Source organism: Xenopus tropicalis, chromosome 1, assembly GCF_000004195.4.
Source record: "Xenopus tropicalis strain Nigerian chromosome 1, UCB_Xtro_10.0, whole genome shotgun sequence".
Classification (NCBI taxonomy): Eukaryota; Metazoa; Chordata; class Amphibia; order Anura; family Pipidae; genus Xenopus; species Xenopus tropicalis.
Genome location: NC_030677.2, coordinates 215,266,593 through 215,287,297, shown reverse-complemented (window position 1 = coordinate 215,287,297; position 20,705 = coordinate 215,266,593). Strand labels below are relative to the sequence as shown.

Sequence of the window (20,705 nt, the reverse complement as noted above, 5' to 3'; positions counted from 1 at the left end):
CCCCTAGAGCTGAGTAGGGGGGGCAGGTAGATACCCCAAGAGAAGAATGGGAGTGACAGGTAGATACCCCAAGAGCTGAGTAGGGGGGGCAGGTAGATACCCCAAGAGCTGAGTGGGAGAGACAGGTAGATACCCCAAGAGCTGAGTGTGAGAGACAGGTAGATACCCCAAGAGCTGAGTGTGAGAGACAGGTAGATACCCCAAGAGCTGAGTGGGAGAGACAGGTAGATACCCCAAGAGCTGAGCAGGAGGGGCAGGTAGATACCCCAAGAGCTGAGTGGGGGGGGCAGGTAGATACCCCAAGAGCTGAGCGGGAAGGACAGGTAGATACCCCTAGAGCTGCTGAGTAGGAGGGGCAGGTAGATACCCCAAGAGCTGAGTAGGGGGGGGGGCAGGTATATAGAGGGCATGGGTATTAGAAAAAGGGGAGGGAGCTTATATAGGAACAAGAGGGAGTGGAAGGAACCAATGAGAGAACTGATACAGGGAATGTGGGAGGTGCTGTTGTTCCCACTGGGCCCCTCCCTCACCTTCACAATATCATTAATGAGCGAGTTCCGGAACATCCAGTCCAAGTTTATACTTTCATTCTCCAGAATATCCTGCCAATAGAGACACTGTTAGCCTGGAGTGTGAGTGTGCACTCACCTTATATACTCACTGATTTGTGCTGTGTACTAATGCCCCTGTGCCCAGCACTAATGCCCCTGTGCCCATCACTAATGCCCATGTGCCCATCAATTGTGCTCATCAATAATGCCCCTGTGCCCATCACTAATGCCCCTGTGCCCAGCAATAATGCCCCTGTACCCATCACTAATGCCCCTGTGCCCATTACTAATGCCCATGTGCCCATCACTTATTCCCCTGTGCCCAGCAATAATGCCCCTGTGCCCAGCAATAATGCCCCTGTGCCCAGCAATAATGCCCCTGTGCCCAGCAATAATGCCCCTGTGCCCATCACTAATGCCCCTGTGCCCAGCAATAATGCCCCTGTGCCCAGCAATAATGCCCCTGTGCCCATCACTAATGCCCCTTTGCCCATCACTAATGCCCCTTTGCCCATCACTAATGCCCCTGTGCCCATGTCAGACTTTGCCAACGCATGGGAATGGCAGCTTTAATAGCTGATCTACTCCCTCTGCCTCAGTAGCTTCAACTGACCCTCTCCCCCCAGTACTTGCCCCTTACCTGCAGACTGCCCCGGGGGCAATACTCTGTAACAATGCAGATGTTGGGGGGGTCTATACAAGCCCCCAGAAAGCGGGTCAGGTGATTGAACTGAACATCCCTCATCTGCGGGGAGAAAGGGAGCGACGTTACCTGGGAAGCGACACCGTCCTGTACCTTCTATTTCTCCATTAGGCGCCACCATGGCAACTACCCTGTGATGTCACTGTGATGTCACCATGATGTCATACTCACATGTTTGAGCTCAAACAGCACCTGCCGGGTCAGCTCAATGCGCTTCTTATTCACATGTTTAATGGCCACAACGTTACCCTGAGAGAGACATACCCAGAATGTGAGCGAGACATACCCAGAATGTGAGAGAGACATACCCAGAATGTGAGAGAGACATACCCAGAATGTGAGTGAGACATACCCAGAATGTGAGAGAGACATACACAGAAAGTGAGAGACATACCCAGAATGTGAGAGAGACATACCCAGAATGTGAGAGAGACATACACAGAAAGTGAGAGAGACATACCCAGAATGTGAGAGAGACATACCCAGAATGTGAGCGAGACATACCCAGAATGTGAGCGAGACATACCCAGAATGTGAGCGAGACATACCCAGAATGTGAGAGAGACATACACAGAAAGTGAGAGAGACATACCCAGAATGTGAGAGAGACATACCCAGAATGTAAGCGAGACATACCCAGAATGTGAGAGAGACATACCCAGAATGTGAGCGAGACATACCCAGAATGTGAGAGAGACATACCCAGAATGTGAGCGAGACATACCCAGAATGTGAGCGAGACATACCCAGAATGTGAGAGAGACATACACAGAAAGTGAGAGAGACATACCCAGAATGTGAGAGAGACATACCCAGAATGTGAGCGAGACATACCCAGAATGTGAGCGAGACATACCCAGAATGTGAGCGAGACATACCCAGAATGTGAGAGAGACATACACAGAAAGTGAGAGAGACATACACAGAAAGTGAGAGAGACATACCCAGAATGTGAGAGAGACATACCCAGAATGTAAGCGAGACATACCCAGAATGTGAGAGAGACATACCCAGAATGTGAGCGAGACATACCCAGAATGTGAGAGAGACATACCCAGAATGTGAGCGAGACATACCCAGAATGTGAGCGAGACATACCCAGAATGTGAGAGAGACATACACAGAAAGTGAGAGAGACATACCCAGAATGTGAGAGAGACATACCCAGAATGTGAGAGAGACATACCCAGAATGTGAGCGAGACATACCCAGAATGTGAGCGAGACATACCCAGAATGTGAGAGAGACATACCCAGAATGTGAGAGAGACATACCCAGAATGTGAGAGAGACATACCCAGAATGTGAGAGAGACATGTACTCTGAGAAAGAGACATGCTGGGTGAGGAGACATACACTTGGTGTGAGAGAGAGAAACAGACAGACTAGGATTGTAACAAGACAGACAGTGAAAGAGATAATTTGGGCGAAAGAGAGAGGCAGAGACCCTGAGAGAGTGTAAAAGAGAGTTGGTATAATGAGCAAAGGCAGTCAGACTAAGGGTAAGAGACAGAATGAGACAGAGTGAAGGGCAATTTAGAGATAGGCAAAAAGTCGTAGGAGACAACAGGAGAGAGATAGAGAAGGGACGAGAAATGAGACAGGGCCAGACTGTCAGTATTAGATATGCACAGAAATATACAGAGAGTGCTTTCTAGAGTGCTCAGTAGAATTCGAGACATCACCTTGAAGTGTCCTGTGTTGGCAAAGATTTGATATTTCCCATGAGCCGTCATTAGAGACCCATAACTGGAACCTCTCTGGAACAGAGACAGAGACTGTCACACAGGCATGAGACTGTCACACACAGCATAGACATCACAGAGAGACTGTCACACACAGCATATCCATCAGAGAGACTGTCACACAGGCATGAGACTGTCACACACAGCATAGCCATCACAGAGAGACTGTCACTCAGGCATGAGACTGTCAGGCACAGCATAGCCATCACAGAGAGACTGTCACACAAGCATGAGACTGTCAGGCACAGCATAGCCATCACTGAGAGACTGTCACTCAAGCATGAGACTGTCAGGCACAGCATAGCCATCACAGAGACACTGTCACACAGGCATGAGACTGTCACACACAATGAGAGAAATGAAAAGGGGAGCTATAGAGAGGGGGTGATATGGGGTATTTGGGGGTGACATGGGGTATTTGGGGGTGACATGGGGTATTTGGGGGTGACGTGGGGTATTGGGGGTTCTGATACAAGGGAAGACACGGGGGGAGAGTGCAAGGGTGTCTCACTAGTGACAGAGTCAGTCGGCTCCCCGCAGTCTTGTGGTAGCGCTCGGAATTCCCAAACTGAAGCTCCTCCCACCGGATCCTCCATAGCATACTGGCCAGCTCCTTCTCCAGCATCAGCTTCCTGTGGGCCAATAGGGGGTCCCATCAGTATAATAACGACATGTAGCACCCCCCCCTGCCCCCTGTATGTGGCTAAATATCCCATATTATATACAAAGCTTCAGCATCTCAATAGCAGCAATGAGCCAACTTGTCCCAGGAGCTTGCCATCTTGGAGAGAGTCAGTGGCACTGCACATGCTCAGTGGGCTCTGGGCGGCTGCTGTTGGGAAGCTTAGGGTCGTCCTAATGGAACTGAGTCTATAGAGGTATGTGCTCCTACAGGGCACTTACCTGAGGATGAGGAAGCTGGACATGCCGAAGATCAGCAAGGTGAGCCCCGCGCCCAGGGCCACAATGGCCAACGTGGAGACCGTCGCTATCAACACAAAGTTACTCACAGTCAGAGAGACAGAGACAGACAACCCCAATGGCCCAGTAATATAATGAGAGGTACGGTGCCAGCCGACATGGGGTAAGGAAGGGAAACATAAAGGGAAAGTAAAGCTGGCATTGCGCCAACCTCTTCCTTGGTCTTGGTTGTGTAATGAGATGGACATTGGCACCAATGATCCAACCACAGGCTGTGACCCCCACTACTGCTGCCTCACCGAATGGCCCCCACATTGGCACTGGCCTCTCACATTGGCACTGGCCCCACACATTGGCACTGGCCATGCCCCCCCCCACATTAGCACAGGCCATGCCCCCCCACATTGGCACTGGCCATGCCCCTCCCCCCACATCGCACTGGCCATACCCCCCCCATATTGGCACTGGCCATACCCCCCCACATTGGCACTGGCCATGCCCCCCCACATTGGCACTGGCCATACCCCCCCACATTGGCACTGGCCATACCCCCCTACATTGGCACTGGCCACGCCCTCCCACATTGGCACTGGCCATATACTCCCCCACATTGGCACTGGCCATATACCCCCCCACATTGACACTGGCCATACCCCCCAGATTGGCACTGGCATTGCCCCCCCCACATTGGCACTGGCCATGCCCACCCCATATCGCACTGGCCATACCCCCCCATATTGGCACTGGCCATACCCCCCCACATTGGCACTGGCCATGCCCCCCCACATTGGCACTGGCCATACCCCCCCACATTGGCACTGGCCATACCCCCCTACATTGGCACTGGCCATGCCCCCCCCACATTGGCACTGGCCATATACCCCCCACATTGGCACTGGCCATATACCCCCCCACATTGACACTGGCCATACCCCCCACATTGGCACTGGCCATGCCCCCCCCACATTGGCACTGGCCATACCCCCCCACATTGGCACTGGCCATGCCCCCCCCACATTGGCACTGGCCATACCCCCACATTGGCACTGGCCCACAGCATGTTCAGCTCCGCCCCCTGGGTCCCGCCTCTTGTGATCAAGCAATGGGCATGAAAGCAAAAAAAAGGGGTAAAGGGAAGGACGAAACATTGGGAGCAAAAAGAATAAAACCAGTGGGTAAGAGAGAAGTACTGGTGGGGCGCGATATGGTCTGGGGGCACAATATGGTGGGGTATTATGGTTTGGGGGCACAAGAACAATTTCACTCACTTTTCAGACAAGAAGGGTCATCAGCGTTAAAAACACAGGGGGGGCTGTCGGATGGAGGAGACCCCTTTAGCCAAAGAATGGGCTTCCCGGTCCAGTTAATCTGCTTGTTGATGCCATTGTAGTGCCCTACAACCTGCAAGAGAGAAGCAGGTCACATGATCCAGCTGGCATTGCCCGGTCACTTGGGTTCAACTCAGACACAGACCCCCTGAATGACTGGATCTGGTACCATTGGATTGTACAAGGCCTGGCACCAACATCCAAGTGCACCCCATGGTTTATACCAACCTCCCCAAGCATTGGACTCTAGGCACAGCGCTGGGCACCCTACCAAGCTCCCTTACTGATTTGACTGTATATGAGTTGGCATTGGACTCTAGGCACAGCGCTGGGCACCCTACCAAGCTCCCTTACTGGTTTGACAGTATATGAGTTGGCATTGGACTCTAGGCACAGCGCTGGGCACCCTACCAACCTCCCTTACTGGTTTGACTGTATATGAGTTGGCATTGGACTCTAGGCACAGCGCTGGGCACCCTACCAAGCACCCTTACTGTTTGACAGTATATGAGTTGGCATTGGACTCTTGGCACAGCGCTGGGCACCCTACCAAGCACCCTTACTGTTTGACAGTATATGAGTTGGCATTGGACTCTAGGCACAGCGCTGGGCACCCTACCAAGCACCCTTACTGTTTGACTGTATATGAGTTGGCATTGGACTCTAGGCACAGCGCTGGGCACCCTACCAACCTCCCTTACTGTTTGGCTGTATATGAGTTGGCATTGGACTCTTGGCACAGCGCTGGGCACCCTACCAAGCTCCCTTACTGTTTGACAGTATATGAGTTGGCATTGGGCTCTAGGCACAGCGCTGAGCACCCTACCAAGCTCCCTTACTGTTTGACTGTATATGAGTTGGCATTGGACTCTTGGCACAGCGCTGGGCACCCTACCAAGCACCCTTACTGTTTGACTGTATATGAGTTGGCATTGGACTCTTGGCACAGCGCTGGGCACCCTACCAACCTCCCTTACTGTTTGACTGTATATGAGTTGGCATTGGACTCTTGGCACAGCGCTGGGCACCCTACCAAGCACCCTTACTGTTTGACAGTATATGAGTTGGCATTGGACTCTTGGCACAGCGCTGGGCACCCTACCAAGCACCCTTACTGTTTGACAGTATATGAGTTGGCATTGGACTCGTGGCACAGCGCTGGGCACCCTACCAAGCTCCCTTACTGTTTGACTGTATATGAGTTGGCATTGGGCTCTAGGCAAAGCGCTGGGCACCCTACCAAGCACCCTTACTGTTTGACTGTATATGAGTTGGCATTGGACTCTTGGCACAGCGCTGGGCACCCTACCAAGCACCCTTACTGTTTGACAGTATATGAGTTGGCATTGGACTCGTGGCACAGCGCTGGGCACCCTACCAAGCTCCCTTACTGTTTGACTGTATATGAGTTGGCATTGGACTCTAGGCACAGCGCTGGGCACCCTACCAAGCTCCCTTACTGTTTGACTGTATATGAGTTGGCATTGGGCTCTAGGCAAAGCGCTGGGCACCCTACCAAGCACCCTTACTGTTTGACTGTATATGAGTTGGCATTGGACTCTTGGCACAGCGCTGGGCACCCTACCAAGCACCCTTACTGTTTGACTGTATATGAGTTGGCATTGGGCTCTAGGCACAGCGCTGGGCACCCTACCAACCTCCCTTACTGTTTGACTGTATATGAGTTGGCATTGGACTCTTGGCACAGCGCTGGGCACCCTACCAAGCACCCTTACTGTTTGACTGTATATGAGTTGGCATTGGACTCTTGGCACAGCGCTGGGCACCCTACCAAGCCCCCTTACTGTTTGACTGTATATGAGTTGGCATTGGGCTCTAGGCACAGCGCTGGGCACCCTACCAAGCCCCCTTACTGTTTGACTGTATATGAGTTGGCATTGGACTCTAGGCACAGCGCTGGGCACCCTACCAAGCTCCCTTACTGTTTGACAGTATATGAGTTGGCATTGGACTCTAGGCAAAGCGCTGGGCACCCTACCAAGCACCCTTACTGTTTGACTGTATATGAGTTGGCATTGGACTCTTGGCACAGCGCTGGGCACCCTACCAAGCACCCTTACTGTTTGACTGTATATGAGTTGGCATTGGACTCTTGGCACAGCGCTGGGCACCCTACCAAGCACCCTTACTGTTTGACTGTATATGAGTTGTCATTGGGCTCTAGGCACAGCGCTGGGCACCCTACCAACCTCCCTTACTGTTTGACTGTATATGAGTTGGCATTGGACTCTTGGCACAGCGCTGGGCACCCTACCAAGCACCCTTACTGTTTGACTGTATATGAGTTGGCATTGGACTCTTGGCACAGCGCTGGGCACCCTACCAAGCACCCTTACTGTTTGACTGTATATGAGTTGGCATTGGACTCTTGGCACAGCGCTGGGCATCCTACCAAGCTCCCTTACTGTTTGACTGTATATGAGTTGGCATTGGACTCTTGGCACAGCGCTGGGCACCCTACCAAGCACCCTTACTGTTTGACTGTATATGAGTTGGCATTGGACTCTTGGCACAGCGCTGGGCACCCTACCAAGCTCCCTTACTGTTTGACTGTATATGAGTTGGCACTGGACTCTGTGGCCCCAGGGCCGGCAGTGGGACTATTTTCCAGCCAATTCAATACAATTCCTTCCTACACGTACAGATGGCGCCGCTCAGTGTTTACAATAAAATATTCAGGGAGGAAAGACGTCGCGGATCCTGTTTATTCTTTCCCTGATTGCGGAATAACTCACAGGGGAATTAGCCGCCATTTCTCCTACCCTGGCCAACTGGAAACCCATACGTTTGGCCGCCAAAGTCTCATCTCCTAACTGCCAGTTCCTTCCACTCCCCCGTACAGCCAAATACATGTGGCCCTTACTCCCAGCACTAACACATCATACCGTAGTCTCAGGTGGGTAACTGTGCCCCTCCCTGGGTACCGTAGTCTCAGGTGGGTAACTGTGCCCCTCCCTGGGTACCGTAGTCTCAGGTGGGTAACTGTGGCCCTCCCTGGGTACCGTAGTCTCAGGTGGGTAACTGTGCCCCTCCCTGGGTACCGTAGTCTCAGGTGGGTAACTGTGGCCCTCCCTGGGTACCGTAGTCTCAGGTGGGTAACTGTGCCCCTCCCTGGGTACCGTAGTCTCAGGTGGGTAACTGTGGCCCTCCCTGGGTACCGTAGTCTCAGGTGGGTAACTGTGGCCCTCCCAGGGTACCGTAGTCTCAGGTGGGTAACTGTGCCCCTCCCTGGGTACCGTAGTCTCAGGTGGGTAACTGTGGCCCTCCCTGGGTACCGTAGTCTCAGGTGGGTAACTGTGGCCCTCCCTGGGTACCGTAGTCTCAGGTGGGTAACTGTGGCCCTTCTACACTTGGCACCAGGAGAGGATGGTGGGCCGCTCAATGCCCGCCTGGCACAAGAACAATACAAAACTCACCTCAAAGCTTCCTTCATTGTGATCAGTCATTGCCCAAAGATCAAAGTCGGTGTTTCGGTCATTGTTTTTGTCCATACTGACCGTGCCGGTGATGCCTACAGCAAGGCAAGCGGAATAATGCATCAAACTAGGGAAATGTGGCAGTACAACAGTCTGGTGGGGTACAGGGGGAGGGGGTGCAAACTGCTGGGGTACAGGGGGAGGGGGTGCAAACTGCTGGGGTACAGGGGGAGGGGGCAGCAAACTGCTGGGGTACAGGGGGAGGGGGTAGCAAACTGCTGGGGTACAGGGGGAGGGGGCAGCAAACTGCTGGGGTACAGGGGGAGGGGGTAGCAAACTGCTGGGGTACAGGGGGAGGGGGTGCAAACTGCTGGGGTACAGGGGGAGGGGGTAGCAAACTGCTGGGGTACAGGGGGAGGGGGTAGCAAACTGCTGGGGTACAGGGGGAGGGGGCAGCAAACTGCTGGGGTACAGGGGGAGGGTGCAGCAAACTGCTGGGGTACAGGGGGAGGGGGCAGCAAACTGCTGGGGTACAGGGGGAGGGGTAGCAAACTGCTGGGGTACAGGGGGAGGGGTAGCAAACTGCTGGGGTACAGGGGGAGGGGGCAGGAATCTACTAGGGACAGAGATACCTCTGGGGGTACAGAATAAGTTGAGAGTAATATCCTGAGAAGCAAAAAGAGGGGCTCGTAACCTGGTGAGATACAAAATCAGGGGCACTTACCTGCACTAATCTGCCCAGGTGAGGGGGGATAATCTGCATACAGAGTGAGGGACACTGGCGGATTTTAGAATGAGGGGTTCTAATCTGCTCATTAGTGACATGTAAAGGATAGAATGAGTGGGATAGAATACAATGATGTAAATGTATTTGATAAAATGGTGTGAGTGGGTTGAATAGTTACAAGGTAAAGACTAGAATGTTTGAAATGGTGAGAATTTTTTGAGTATAACACAATGAGAAAAACGTGATAGAATGGTGAGTATATGGGAGATAATGGGAGATAATGGGAATAGATGTGTATAGGATAGAATCGTAAGAATGTGTGAGGGATATAATGATAAAGGATACAATTATGGGATAAAAGTGTGAGACTGTATGGCATGGAAATAACTGTAATAGAAAGTGAAGGATAGAATGGTGAGAATATAAAGGCTAGAATGGTAAGAATGTATGGGATAGATTGGTGGGAATGTGGAGGATAGAACAGCAAGAATCTGTGGAATAGGTTGGTAAGAATGTGCAGGATAGGATTGTGAGTGTGTGGGATAGAATGGTGAGAATATCTGGGATAGAATGGTGAGAATATCTGGGATAGAATGGTGAGTGTGTGGTATAAGGATGTGACTGATAGAATGTCAGAATATGAAGAATGGCCTATAGGAACCCAATGGAACTGAAAGCATATCAGCCACCCCCCCCCCCTCATTATTTGTGGATCCAGTGAGGCCCCAATAGGAAAGGGTTACCTTCCATCTGTCGGTCCTGGATCTTTTTAACAATACTCAGTCCGTCCTTCTGGCTCCCCCCCTCCCTGAGGGTCTCATTGAGCGCCTGTGCGTACAGCAGCACCCCGTCATGGAAACATCCGGCAATGAAATTCATCTGCCAATAGAAACGTTACTGTAGCGCAACCAAAGCAGCAGAGTAGGGCTACAGTTCAACAACACCCACATCCTTATATCTCTCTTACTTTCCTTACCTACCCACAGATACCTGCCATGGGGTAACCCTACCCACAGATACCTGCCATGGGGTAACCCCACCCACAGATACCTGCCATGGGGTAACCCCACCCACAGATACCTGCCATGGGGTAACCCCACCCACAGATACCTGCCATGGGGTAACCCCACCCACAGATACCTGCCATGGGTAACCCCACCCACAGATACCTGCCATGGGGTAACCCCACCCACAGATACCTGCCATGGGGTAACCCCACCCACAGATACCTGCCATGGGGTAACCCCACCCACAGATACCTGCCATGGGGTAACCCCACCCACAGATACCTGCCATGGGTAACCCCACCCACAGATACCTGCCATGGGTAACCCCACCCACAGATACCTGCCATGGGGTAACCCCACCCACAGATACCTGCCATGGGGTAACCCCACCCACAGATACCTGCCAATGGGGTAACCCCACCCACAGATACCCGCCATGGGGTAACCCTACCCACAGATACCCGCCATGGGGTAACCCTACCCACAGATACCCGCCATGGGGTAACCCCACCCACAGATACCTGCCATGGGGTAACCCTACCCACAGATACCTGCCATGGGGTAACCCCACCCACAGATACCCGCCATGGGGTAACCCTACCCACAGATACCCGCCATGGGGTAACCCTACCCACAGATACCCGCCATGGGGTAACCCCACCCACAGATACCTGCCATGGGGTAACCCTACCCACAGATACCTGCCATGGGGTAACCCCACCCACAGATACCTGCCATGGGGTAACCCCACCCACAGATACCTGCCATGGGGTAACCCCACCCACAGATACCTGCCATGGGGTAACCCTACCCCACAGATACCTGCCATGGGGTAACTCCACCCACAGATACCTGCCATGGGGTAACCCTACCCACAGATACCTGCCATGGGGTAACCCTACCCACAGATACCTGCCATGGGGTAACCCTACCCACAGATACCTGCCATGGGGTAACCCTACCCACAGATACCTGCCATGGGGTAACCCTACCCACAGATACCTGCCATGGGGTAACCCTACCCACAGATACCTGCCATGGGGTAACCCTACCCACAGATACCTGCCATGGGGTAACCCTACCCACAGATACCTGCCATGGGGTAACCCTACCCACAGATACCTGCCATGGGGTAACCCCACCCACAGATACCCGCCATGGGGTAACCCCACCCACAGATACCTGCCATGGGGTAACCCCACCCACAGATACCTGCCATGGGGTAACCCCACCCACAGATACCTGCCATGGGGTAACCCCACCCACAGATACCTGCCATGGGGTAACCCTACCCACAGATACCTGCCATGGGGTAACCCTACCCACAGATACCTGCCATGGGGTAACCCTACCCACAGATACCTGCCATGGGGTAACCCTACCCACAGATACCTGCCATGGGGTAACCCCACCCACAGATACCTGCCATGGGGTAACCCCACCCACAGATACCTGCCATGGGGTAACCCCACCCACAGATACCTGCCATGGGGTAACCCTACCCACAGATACCTGCCATGGGGTAACCCTACCCACAGATACCTGCCATGGGGTAACCCTACCCACAGATAGCAGTGGCCCCTTATCCCCCCGCACTCACCAGAGAGAAGTTCAGCTCCACCCCAAACTCCTCCTTGGATTTCTGGATCAGCTTCTTCTGGAATTCAAAGTATTCGGCATTTTCTGGTTGATGGTATGAAATCACAAGTACGGTCTAAGGTGAGATGTGGGAGAGAGTATGTATGAGGCACGCGAGACAGCGACCATGGGGCAACTACACAGGGCAACCGACCAATGGGGCAGCGCGGCGGGGGGTACAATCAACAATGGCGGGTATTAATATAATAACATGAGAGTCAGTGACTGAGGGAAACGCGAGAGGGAGAGTCAGTGACTGAGGGAAACGCGAGAGGGAGAGTCAGTGACTGAGGGAAACGCGAGAGGGAGAGTCAGTGACTGAGGGAAACACGAGAGGGAGAGTCAGTGACTGAGGGAAACATGAGAGGGAGAGTCAGTGACTGAGGGAAACGCGAGAGGGAGAGTCAGTGACTGAGGGAAACATGAGAGGGAGAGTCAGTGACTGAGGGAAACACGAGAGGGAGAGTCAGTGACTGAGGGAAACATGAGAGGGAGAGTCAGTGACTGAGGGAAACACGAGAGGGAGAGTCAGTGAGAGGGAGAGTCAGTGACTGAGGGAAACACGAGGGGGAGAGTCAGTGACTGAGGGAAACACGAGAGGGAGAGTCAGTGAGAGGGAGAGTCAGTGAGAGGGAGAGTCAGTGACTGAGGGAAACACGAGGGGGAGAGTCAGTGACTGAGGGAAACACGAGAGGGAGAGTCAGTGACTGAGGGAAACACGAGGGGGAGAGTCAGTGACTGAGGGAAACACAAGGGGGAGAGTCAGTGACTGAGGGAAACACGAGAGGGAGAGTCAGTGACTGAGGGAAACACGAGAGGGAGAGTCAGTGACTGAGGGAAACACGAGAGGGAGAGTCAGTGACTGAGGGAAACACGAGAGGGAGAGTCAGTGACTGAGGGAAACGCGAGAGGGAGAGTCAGTGACTGAGGGAAACACGAGAGGGAGAGTCAGTGACTGAGGGAAACGCGAGAGGGAGAGTCAGTGACTGAGGGAAACACGAGAGGGAGAGTCAGTGACTGAGGGAAACACGAGGGGGAGAGTCAGTGACTGAGGGAAACACGAGAGGGAGAGTCAGTGACTGAGGGAAACGCGAGAGGGAGAGTCAGTGACTGAGGGAAACGCGAGAGGGAGAGTCAGTGACTGAGGGAAACGCGAGGGGGAGAGTCAGTGACTGAGGGAAACACGAGAGGGAGAGTCAGTGACTGAGGGAAACACGAGAGGGAGAGTCAGTGACTGAGGGAAACGCGAGAGGGAGAGTCAGTGACTGAGGGAAACGCGAGAGGGAGAGTCAGTGACTGAGGGAAACGCGAGAGGGAGAGTCAGTGACTGAGGGAAACGCGAGAGGGAGAGTCAGTGACTGAGGGAAACACGAGGGGGAGAGTCAGTGACTGAGGGAAACACGAGAGGGAGAGTCAGTGACTGAGGGAAACGCGAGAGGGAGAGTCAGTGACTGAGGGAAACGCGAGAGGGAGAGTCAGTGACTGAGGGAAACACGAGAGGGAGAGTCAGAGACTGAGGGAAACACGAGAGGGAGAGTCAGTGACTGAGGGAAACACGAGAGGGAGAGTCAGTGACTGAGGGAAACGCGAGAGGGAGAGTCAGTGACTGAGGGAAACGCGAGAGGGAGAGTCAGTGACTGAGGGAAACACGAGAGGGAGAGTCAGAGACTGAGGGAAACACGAGAGGGAGAGTCAGTGACTGAGGGAAACACGAGAGGGAGAGTCAGTGACTGAGGGAAACACGAGAGGGGAGAGTCAGTGACTGAGGGAAACGCGAGAGGGAGAGTCAGTGACTGAGGGAAACACGAGAGGGAGAGTCAGTGACTGAGGGAAACACGAGGGGGAGAGTCAGTGACTGAGGGAAACACGAGAGGGAGAGTCAGTGACTGAGGGAAACACGAGAGGGAGAGTCAGTGACTGAGGGAAACGCGAGAGGGAGAGTCAGTGACTGAGGGAAACGCGAGAGGGAGAGTCAGTGACTGAGGGAAACATGAGAGGGAGAGTCAGTGACTGAGGGAAACGCGAGAGGGAGAGTCAGTGACTGAGGGAAACACGAGAGGGAGAGTCAGTGACTGAGGGAAACACGAGGGGGAGAGTCAGTGACTGAGGGAAACACGAGAGGGAGAGTCAGTGACTGAGGGAAACACGAGAGGGAGAGTCAGTGACTGAGGGAAACGCGAGAGGGAGAGTCAGTGACTGAGGGAAACGCGAGAGGGAGAGTCAGTGACTGAGGGAAACGCGAGAGGGAGAGTCAGTGACTGAGGGAAACGCGAGAGGGAGAGTCAGTGACTGAGGGAAACGCGAGAGGGAGAGTCAGTGACTGAGGGAAACATGAGAGGGAGAGTCAGTGACTGAGGGAAACGCGAGAGGGAGAGTCAGTGACTGAGGGAAACACGAGAGGGAGAGTCAGTGACTGAGGGAAACACGAGGGGGAGAGTCAGTGACTGAGGGAAACACGAGAGGGAGAGTCAGAGACTGAGGGAAACACGAGAGGGAGAGTCAGTGACTGAGGGAAACACGAGAGGGAGAGTCAGAGACTGAGGGAAACACGAGAGGGAGAGTCAGTGACTGAGGGAAACACGAGGGGGAGAGTCAGTGACTGAGGGAAACACGAGAGGGAGAGTCAGTGACTGAGGGAAACACGAGAGGGAGAGTCAGTGACTGAGGGAAACACGAGAGGGAGAGTCAGTGACTGAGGGAAACACGAGGGGGAGAGTCAGTGACTGAGGGAAACACGAGAGGGAGAGTCAGTGACTGAGGGAAACACGAGAGGGAGAGTCAGTGACTGAGGGAAACGCGAGAGGGAGAGTCAGTGACTGAGGGAAACATGAGAGGGAGAGTCAGTGACTGAGGGAAACGCGAGGGGGAGAGTCAGTGACTGAGGGAAACACGAGAGGGAGAGTCAGTGACTGAGGGAAACATGAGAGGGAGAGTCAGTGACTGAGGGAAACGCGAGGGGGAGAGTCAGTGACTGAGGGAAAGTTAGTGATTGGGGGAAATGTGAGAGGAAAGACAGATCATTACATTATTGGTTACAGTACATTCCCGTGCCGCTGCTGATTGGCTGCCTCGCTATGGGGGGGTGAGGGTCCCACAGATCCAGCAGATAAAAGAGACCAACATTGTTAGTTGGTACCTAAGGAATAAGTGGCTGTTTCCATGGGGATTAGGGGGGCCTGTAATTAGTTGGAGAATCAGCTCCATCTCGGGGGCCTTACCTGCCCTAATGAGGCCAAGTTTATCCCGGCCCCAATTTGCCATCAGGGAGGATGGGGGGGGGGGGGGGGCTGCTCGCTAAGTTCCAAAATCAGAATTTTAGCTCAGTAAAGTCTTTTTGGCGCACTGCTGGGCGGGGCCACCTGGGGTGCGTTACTCAGCTCCGCCCCTAAAACAGTTACTCACTCATTATGGCATTTTCCTGCTGCTTTCTTGTTTCTATTCTTTACCATTCTTGGGCAGCTCAGTAATCCAGAGAGCTGACTCTCTAAACTGCTACAGTTGGTACATTAGCACCTTCAGCCCTACTGAGCATCCTTATCATTTACAGTAGGGGGTACAGTATCCCTTATAATACATGAGTGATACTCAGAGTTCCCTGTATAACTCAGCCTGCAGCCGTGTGCCTTTATATGGGGGGCACAGAACCCCTCAGTGACTGCTAATATCCTTATCATTTACAGTAGGGGGTACATTATCCCTTATAATACATGAGTGATACTCAGAGTTCCCTGTATAACTCAGCCTGCAGCCTTGTGCCTTTATATGGGGGGCACAGAACCCCTCAGTGACTGCTAATATCCTTATCATTTACAGTAGGGGGTACAGTATCCCTTATAATACATGAGTGATACTCAGAGTTCCCTGTATAACTCAGCCTGCAGCCTTGTGCCTTTATATGGGCACAGAACCCCTATATCCTTATCATTGACAGTAGGGGGCCACCTCACCTTGAATGCCTCCTTCAGTTCCTGACTGTGGTTGCCCTGCCAGGGCTTGTTGGCCTCCCTGGCCCCATCTGCCCGCAGACTCTCCCCAAACACATCGACGTAGAAGAAGACGTAGTCACCGTCGGTGAGTTTCTCCCGCTGCGCCTGGAGCATGATGAGGTGCAGCATCTCTAAGGGGCCACAGATGTAAATCACTGTCGGGGGAAGAACAAGAGGGAAGAGGGGTGAGAGGGGGCAGAAGGCAACTGGCGGCGAATCCGCTGGCTCCTGTATTGGCACCGGGGGGCACTGCCCTTCCCCAGTGCCAGTGTGCCCCCCGTGCCAGTGTGCCCCCCGTGCCAGTGTGCCCCCCATGCCAGTGTGCCCCCCGTGCCAGTGTGCCCCCAGTGCCAGTGTGCCCCCCATGCCAGTGTGCCCCCCAGTGCCAGTGTGCCCCCCAGTGCCAGTTTGTTCCTCCCCCCCTTGCCAGTGTGTGTCCCCCCCAGTGCCAGTGCTCCCCCCAGTGCCAGTGCTCCCCCCATGCCAGCGTCCTGTGTTACTCTGTGCCAGGGCATTGTGCCCCTCCCGCTGTATAATGCCCAGTAGCTGTGGGTAAGGGGTTAATATCCCGATTACACAAGTGGCCCCAGTGGGTCGGTTTCCAGGAGGAGCTTCCGCTCTGCTTGTTTTTCTGCTGCTTTTCTAATCTGCCTCCTCCATACACAGGAGTCCGGCAACAGGACCCCAGCGCAGCTCCAGTCTAATTAATGTCTCCTGATTAACCCTGATTAATGGCTCAGTCCCACAGGCACCAGAGCTGTCTCTTCTTTCCCTGCACTCTCCCCTTAGGCACCCCAACACTCTCTGCCCTCACTGCACTCTCCCCTTAGGCACCCAAACAGTCTCTCCCCTCACTGCACTCTCCCCTTAGGCACCCAAACAGTCTCTCCCCTCACTGCACTCTCCCCTTAGGCACCCAAACAGTCTCTCCCCTCACTGCACTCTCCCCTTAGGCACCCAAACAGTCTCTCTCCTCACTGCACTCTCCCCTTAGGCACCCAAACACTCTCTCTCCTCACTGCACTCTCCCATTAGGCACCCAAACAGTCTCTCTCCTCACTGCACTCTCCCCTTAGGCACCCAAACAGTCTCTCTCCTCACTGCACTCTCCCATTAGGCACCCAAACAGTCTCTCTCCTCACTGCACTCTCCCCTTAGGCACCCAAACAGTCTCTCTCCTCACTGCACTCTCCCATTAGGCACCCAAACAGTCTCTCTCCTCACTGCACTCTCCCCTTAGGCACCAAAACACTCTCTCCCATCACTGCACTCTCCCCTTAGGCACCCAAACAGTCTCTCCCATCACTGCACTCTCCCCTTAGGCACCCAAACAGTCTCTCTCCTCACTGCACTCTCCCCTTAGGCACCCAAACAGTCTCTCCCCTCACTGCACTCTCCCCTTAGGCACCCAAACAGTCTCTCCCCTCACTGCACTCTCCCCTTAGGCACCCAAACAGTCTCTCCCCTCACTGCACTCTCCCATTTGGCACCAGAGCAGTCTCTCCCCTCTCTGCACTCTCACACATCTGTGCCACTAAGTGCTGTCACTTTCATTCACACCACGGAGAGCACTCCTCCATCTATTTGCCAATCTCTTCTTGGGGCAGTTAAATGGTGGCTGTGCAGTCTCTCAGCCCTGCGGGTCTGTCTCTGCTCCAGATGGAAGCACTTTAGGTTCCCAGGAGACAGGACAGAAGGCCGAGAGCCGGAGGGGAGGCCCCGACTGTCTGTGAGACACACGGCGAGAGCCCATCTGGCGTCAGTGCAAACCCACTGCAGGAACATCATGCACCGCTGCACCCACCCACTTACACCCACTTACACCCACTCACACCCACTCACACCCACTCACCCACTCACACCCACTCACACCCACGCATCCACTCACACTCACTCCCCTCACTCACCCACTCACACTCACTCACCCACTCACACTCACTCACCCACTCACACCCATGCATCCACTCACACTCACTCCCCTCACTCACACTCACTCATCCACTCACACCCAGGCATACACTCACTCCCCTCACTCACCCACTCACACTCACCCACCCACTCACACCCAGGCATCCACTCACACTCACTCCCCTCACTCACCCACTCACACTCACTCACCCACTCACACCCACTCACACCCACGCATCCACTCACACTCACTCCCCTCACTCACCCACTCACAGTCACCCACTCCCAGGCATCCACTCACACTAACTCCCCTCACTCACACTCTCTCACCCACTCACACCCAGGCATCCTCTCACACTCGCACCCACTCGCACCCACTCACACCCACATACCCACACACCCACTCACACCCATGCATCCACTCACACTCGCACCTACTCACACCCACGCACCCACTCACACCCATGCACACTTGCACCCACTCACACTTGCACCCATGCCTGGGTACCTCTGTGCTGGGAGTGGGATTGTTATCCCCTAATGACAAGAGGTCAGCAGCCAATCAGAAGAACAATGGGAAGGGAGCAAGATATGAGCGCTGACACCTGCATTGCTCCAATGCCCCACCCAGTGGCAGATATGAGAATAGCACTCTATTGTAAAAATCTAAGTCTGACTCATGTAACCTCCAGTTACATGGACTAAACTGAAGACTCCCCCTCGGGGCACTCACACATAATCTGGGTACTAGCACTTATATTGCAGAGTCAATACTGCAGCAATCTTAGCCTCCTATTTGTGTCTGTAAATTACCCTCCCATTTAAATTGTAAGCTCTACGGGGCAGGGACCTCCATCCTCTTGTCTCTTTGATTCTTAACTTATTGCATCTGTACCTGCTATCTATTTGTGTTTATTATTATACTTTTTATTTCTCTATTATTGTGATGAGCCCCCTGTTTTGCTGTATTAATTTATTGTTCAGCTGTACTGAGCTGTGTACATAAGTACCAATTTATAAATAAATATATACGTACCTACCTACATAGCTACCTACCTACCTACATACATACATAGCTACCTACCTACCTACCTACCTACATACATACATACATAGCTACCTACATACATACATATACACATACACACAGAGAGAGGAACAGTTCAGAGCCTGCCCCTGGGTTACTGAGAGCAGTAGGTTAGTCGCACACCGGGGGGCGCTATATACATATGTCACATGTCACTGCACTGAGAGGCCAAACATTTACTAAAGGTCACAGATGCGCGGTATGAGAAGCACTATGGCAGCGCCTGTCCCTGTAACACTATGGGGCTATTTCTCTACCAGCGACACAGACGCTTTGTCTTCCCTTTGTGAGAATGAGGAATGAATGGATATTGGGGAGTTGTATCAGGAGTCAGAACCAGCAGTGCAGGGAAGGGAAAGGGACAGACACAGTGACAGTTACACATAACTATAAACCCAGTGAGAATGAGGGATGAATGGATATTGGGGAGTTGTATCAGGAGTCAGAACCAGCAGTGCAGGGAAGGGAAAGGGACAGACACAGTGACAGTTACACATAACTATAAACCCAGTGAGAATGAGGGATGAATGGGTATTGGGGAGTTGTATCAGGAGTCAGAACCAGCAGTGCAGGGAAAGGGACAGACACAGTGACAGTTACACATAACTATAAACCCAGTGAGAATGAGGAATGAATGGATATTGGGGAGTTGTATCAGGAGTCAGAACCAGCAGTGCAGGGAAGGGAAAGGGACAGACACAGTGACAGTTACACATAACTATAAACCCAGTGAGAATGAGGGATGAATGGATATTGGGGAGTTGTATCAGGAGTCAGAACCAGCAGTGCAGGGGAGGGAAAGGGACAGACACAGTGACAGTTACACATAACTATAAACCCAGTGAGAATGAGGAATGAATGGATATTGGGGAGTTGTATCAGGAGTCAGAACCAGCAGTGCAGGGAAGGGAAAGGGACAGACACAGTGACAGTTACACATAACTATAAACCCAGTGAGAATGAGGAATGAATGGGTATTGGGGAGTTGTATCAGGAGTCAGAACCAGCAGTGCAGGGAAGGGAAAGGGACAGGCACAGTGACAGTTACACATAACTATAAACCCAGTGAGAATGAGGGATGAATGGATATTGGGGAGTTGTATCAGGAGTCAGAACCAGCAGTGCAGGGAAGGGAAAGGGACAGACACAGTGACAGTTACACATAACTATAAACCCAGTGAGAATGAGGGATGAATGGGTATTGGGGAGTTGTATCAGGAGTCAGAACCAGCAGTGCAGAGAAGGGAAAGGGACAGACACAGTGACAGTTACACATAACTATAAACCCAGTGAGAATGAGGAATGAATGGATATTGGGGAGTTGTATCAGGAGTCAGAACCAGCAGTGCAGGGAAGGGAAAGGGACAGACACAGTGACAGTTACACATAACTATAAACCCAGTGAGAATGAGGAATGAATGGGTATTGGGTTGTGCCCCCCCACACAGTATTATTTCTCAGGGGGAATGTGCAGCAGTGGGTACCCAGCAGTACTATATAAATACACACACACTGGATCCTCGGGGGGGGGGGGTGAAGGTGATGGATTGACACCAGGGGGATCCAGTTGGTAAGAGAAAAGGTTGGTTCCTCCCTGACACCCATTGGGCCTGAGATTTCTGGCCCCTCCCCTCATGCCTGTGGGACAGTGGGAAGGAATGGAATAGG

The 20,705-nt window shown here is 53.1% G+C and overlaps 1 protein-coding gene across 1 annotated transcript in view; it reads right to left on the bottom strand.

The window, feature by feature from the left end:
* Positions 1 to 20,705, bottom strand: part of npr2 (natriuretic peptide receptor 2) — a 57,322-nt gene that overhangs the window by 17,048 nt on the left and 19,569 nt on the right. Inside the window, exons 2-12 of the mRNA XM_031895006.1 lie at positions 16,004 to 16,197; positions 12,019 to 12,132; positions 10,155 to 10,290; positions 8,685 to 8,779; positions 5,188 to 5,320; positions 3,902 to 3,986; positions 3,510 to 3,630; positions 2,939 to 3,013; positions 1,426 to 1,503; positions 1,192 to 1,296; positions 531 to 602 (exon numbers count right to left, since the gene is read on the bottom strand). Of these exons, the coding sequence (XP_031750866.1) occupies positions 531 to 602; positions 1,192 to 1,296; positions 1,426 to 1,503; positions 2,939 to 3,013; positions 3,510 to 3,630; positions 3,902 to 3,986; positions 5,188 to 5,320; positions 8,685 to 8,779; positions 10,155 to 10,290; positions 12,019 to 12,132; positions 16,004 to 16,197 (1,208 nt within the window). The remainder of the gene's footprint in view (positions 1 to 530; positions 603 to 1,191; positions 1,297 to 1,425; positions 1,504 to 2,938; positions 3,014 to 3,509; positions 3,631 to 3,901; positions 3,987 to 5,187; positions 5,321 to 8,684; positions 8,780 to 10,154; positions 10,291 to 12,018; positions 12,133 to 16,003; positions 16,198 to 20,705) is intronic.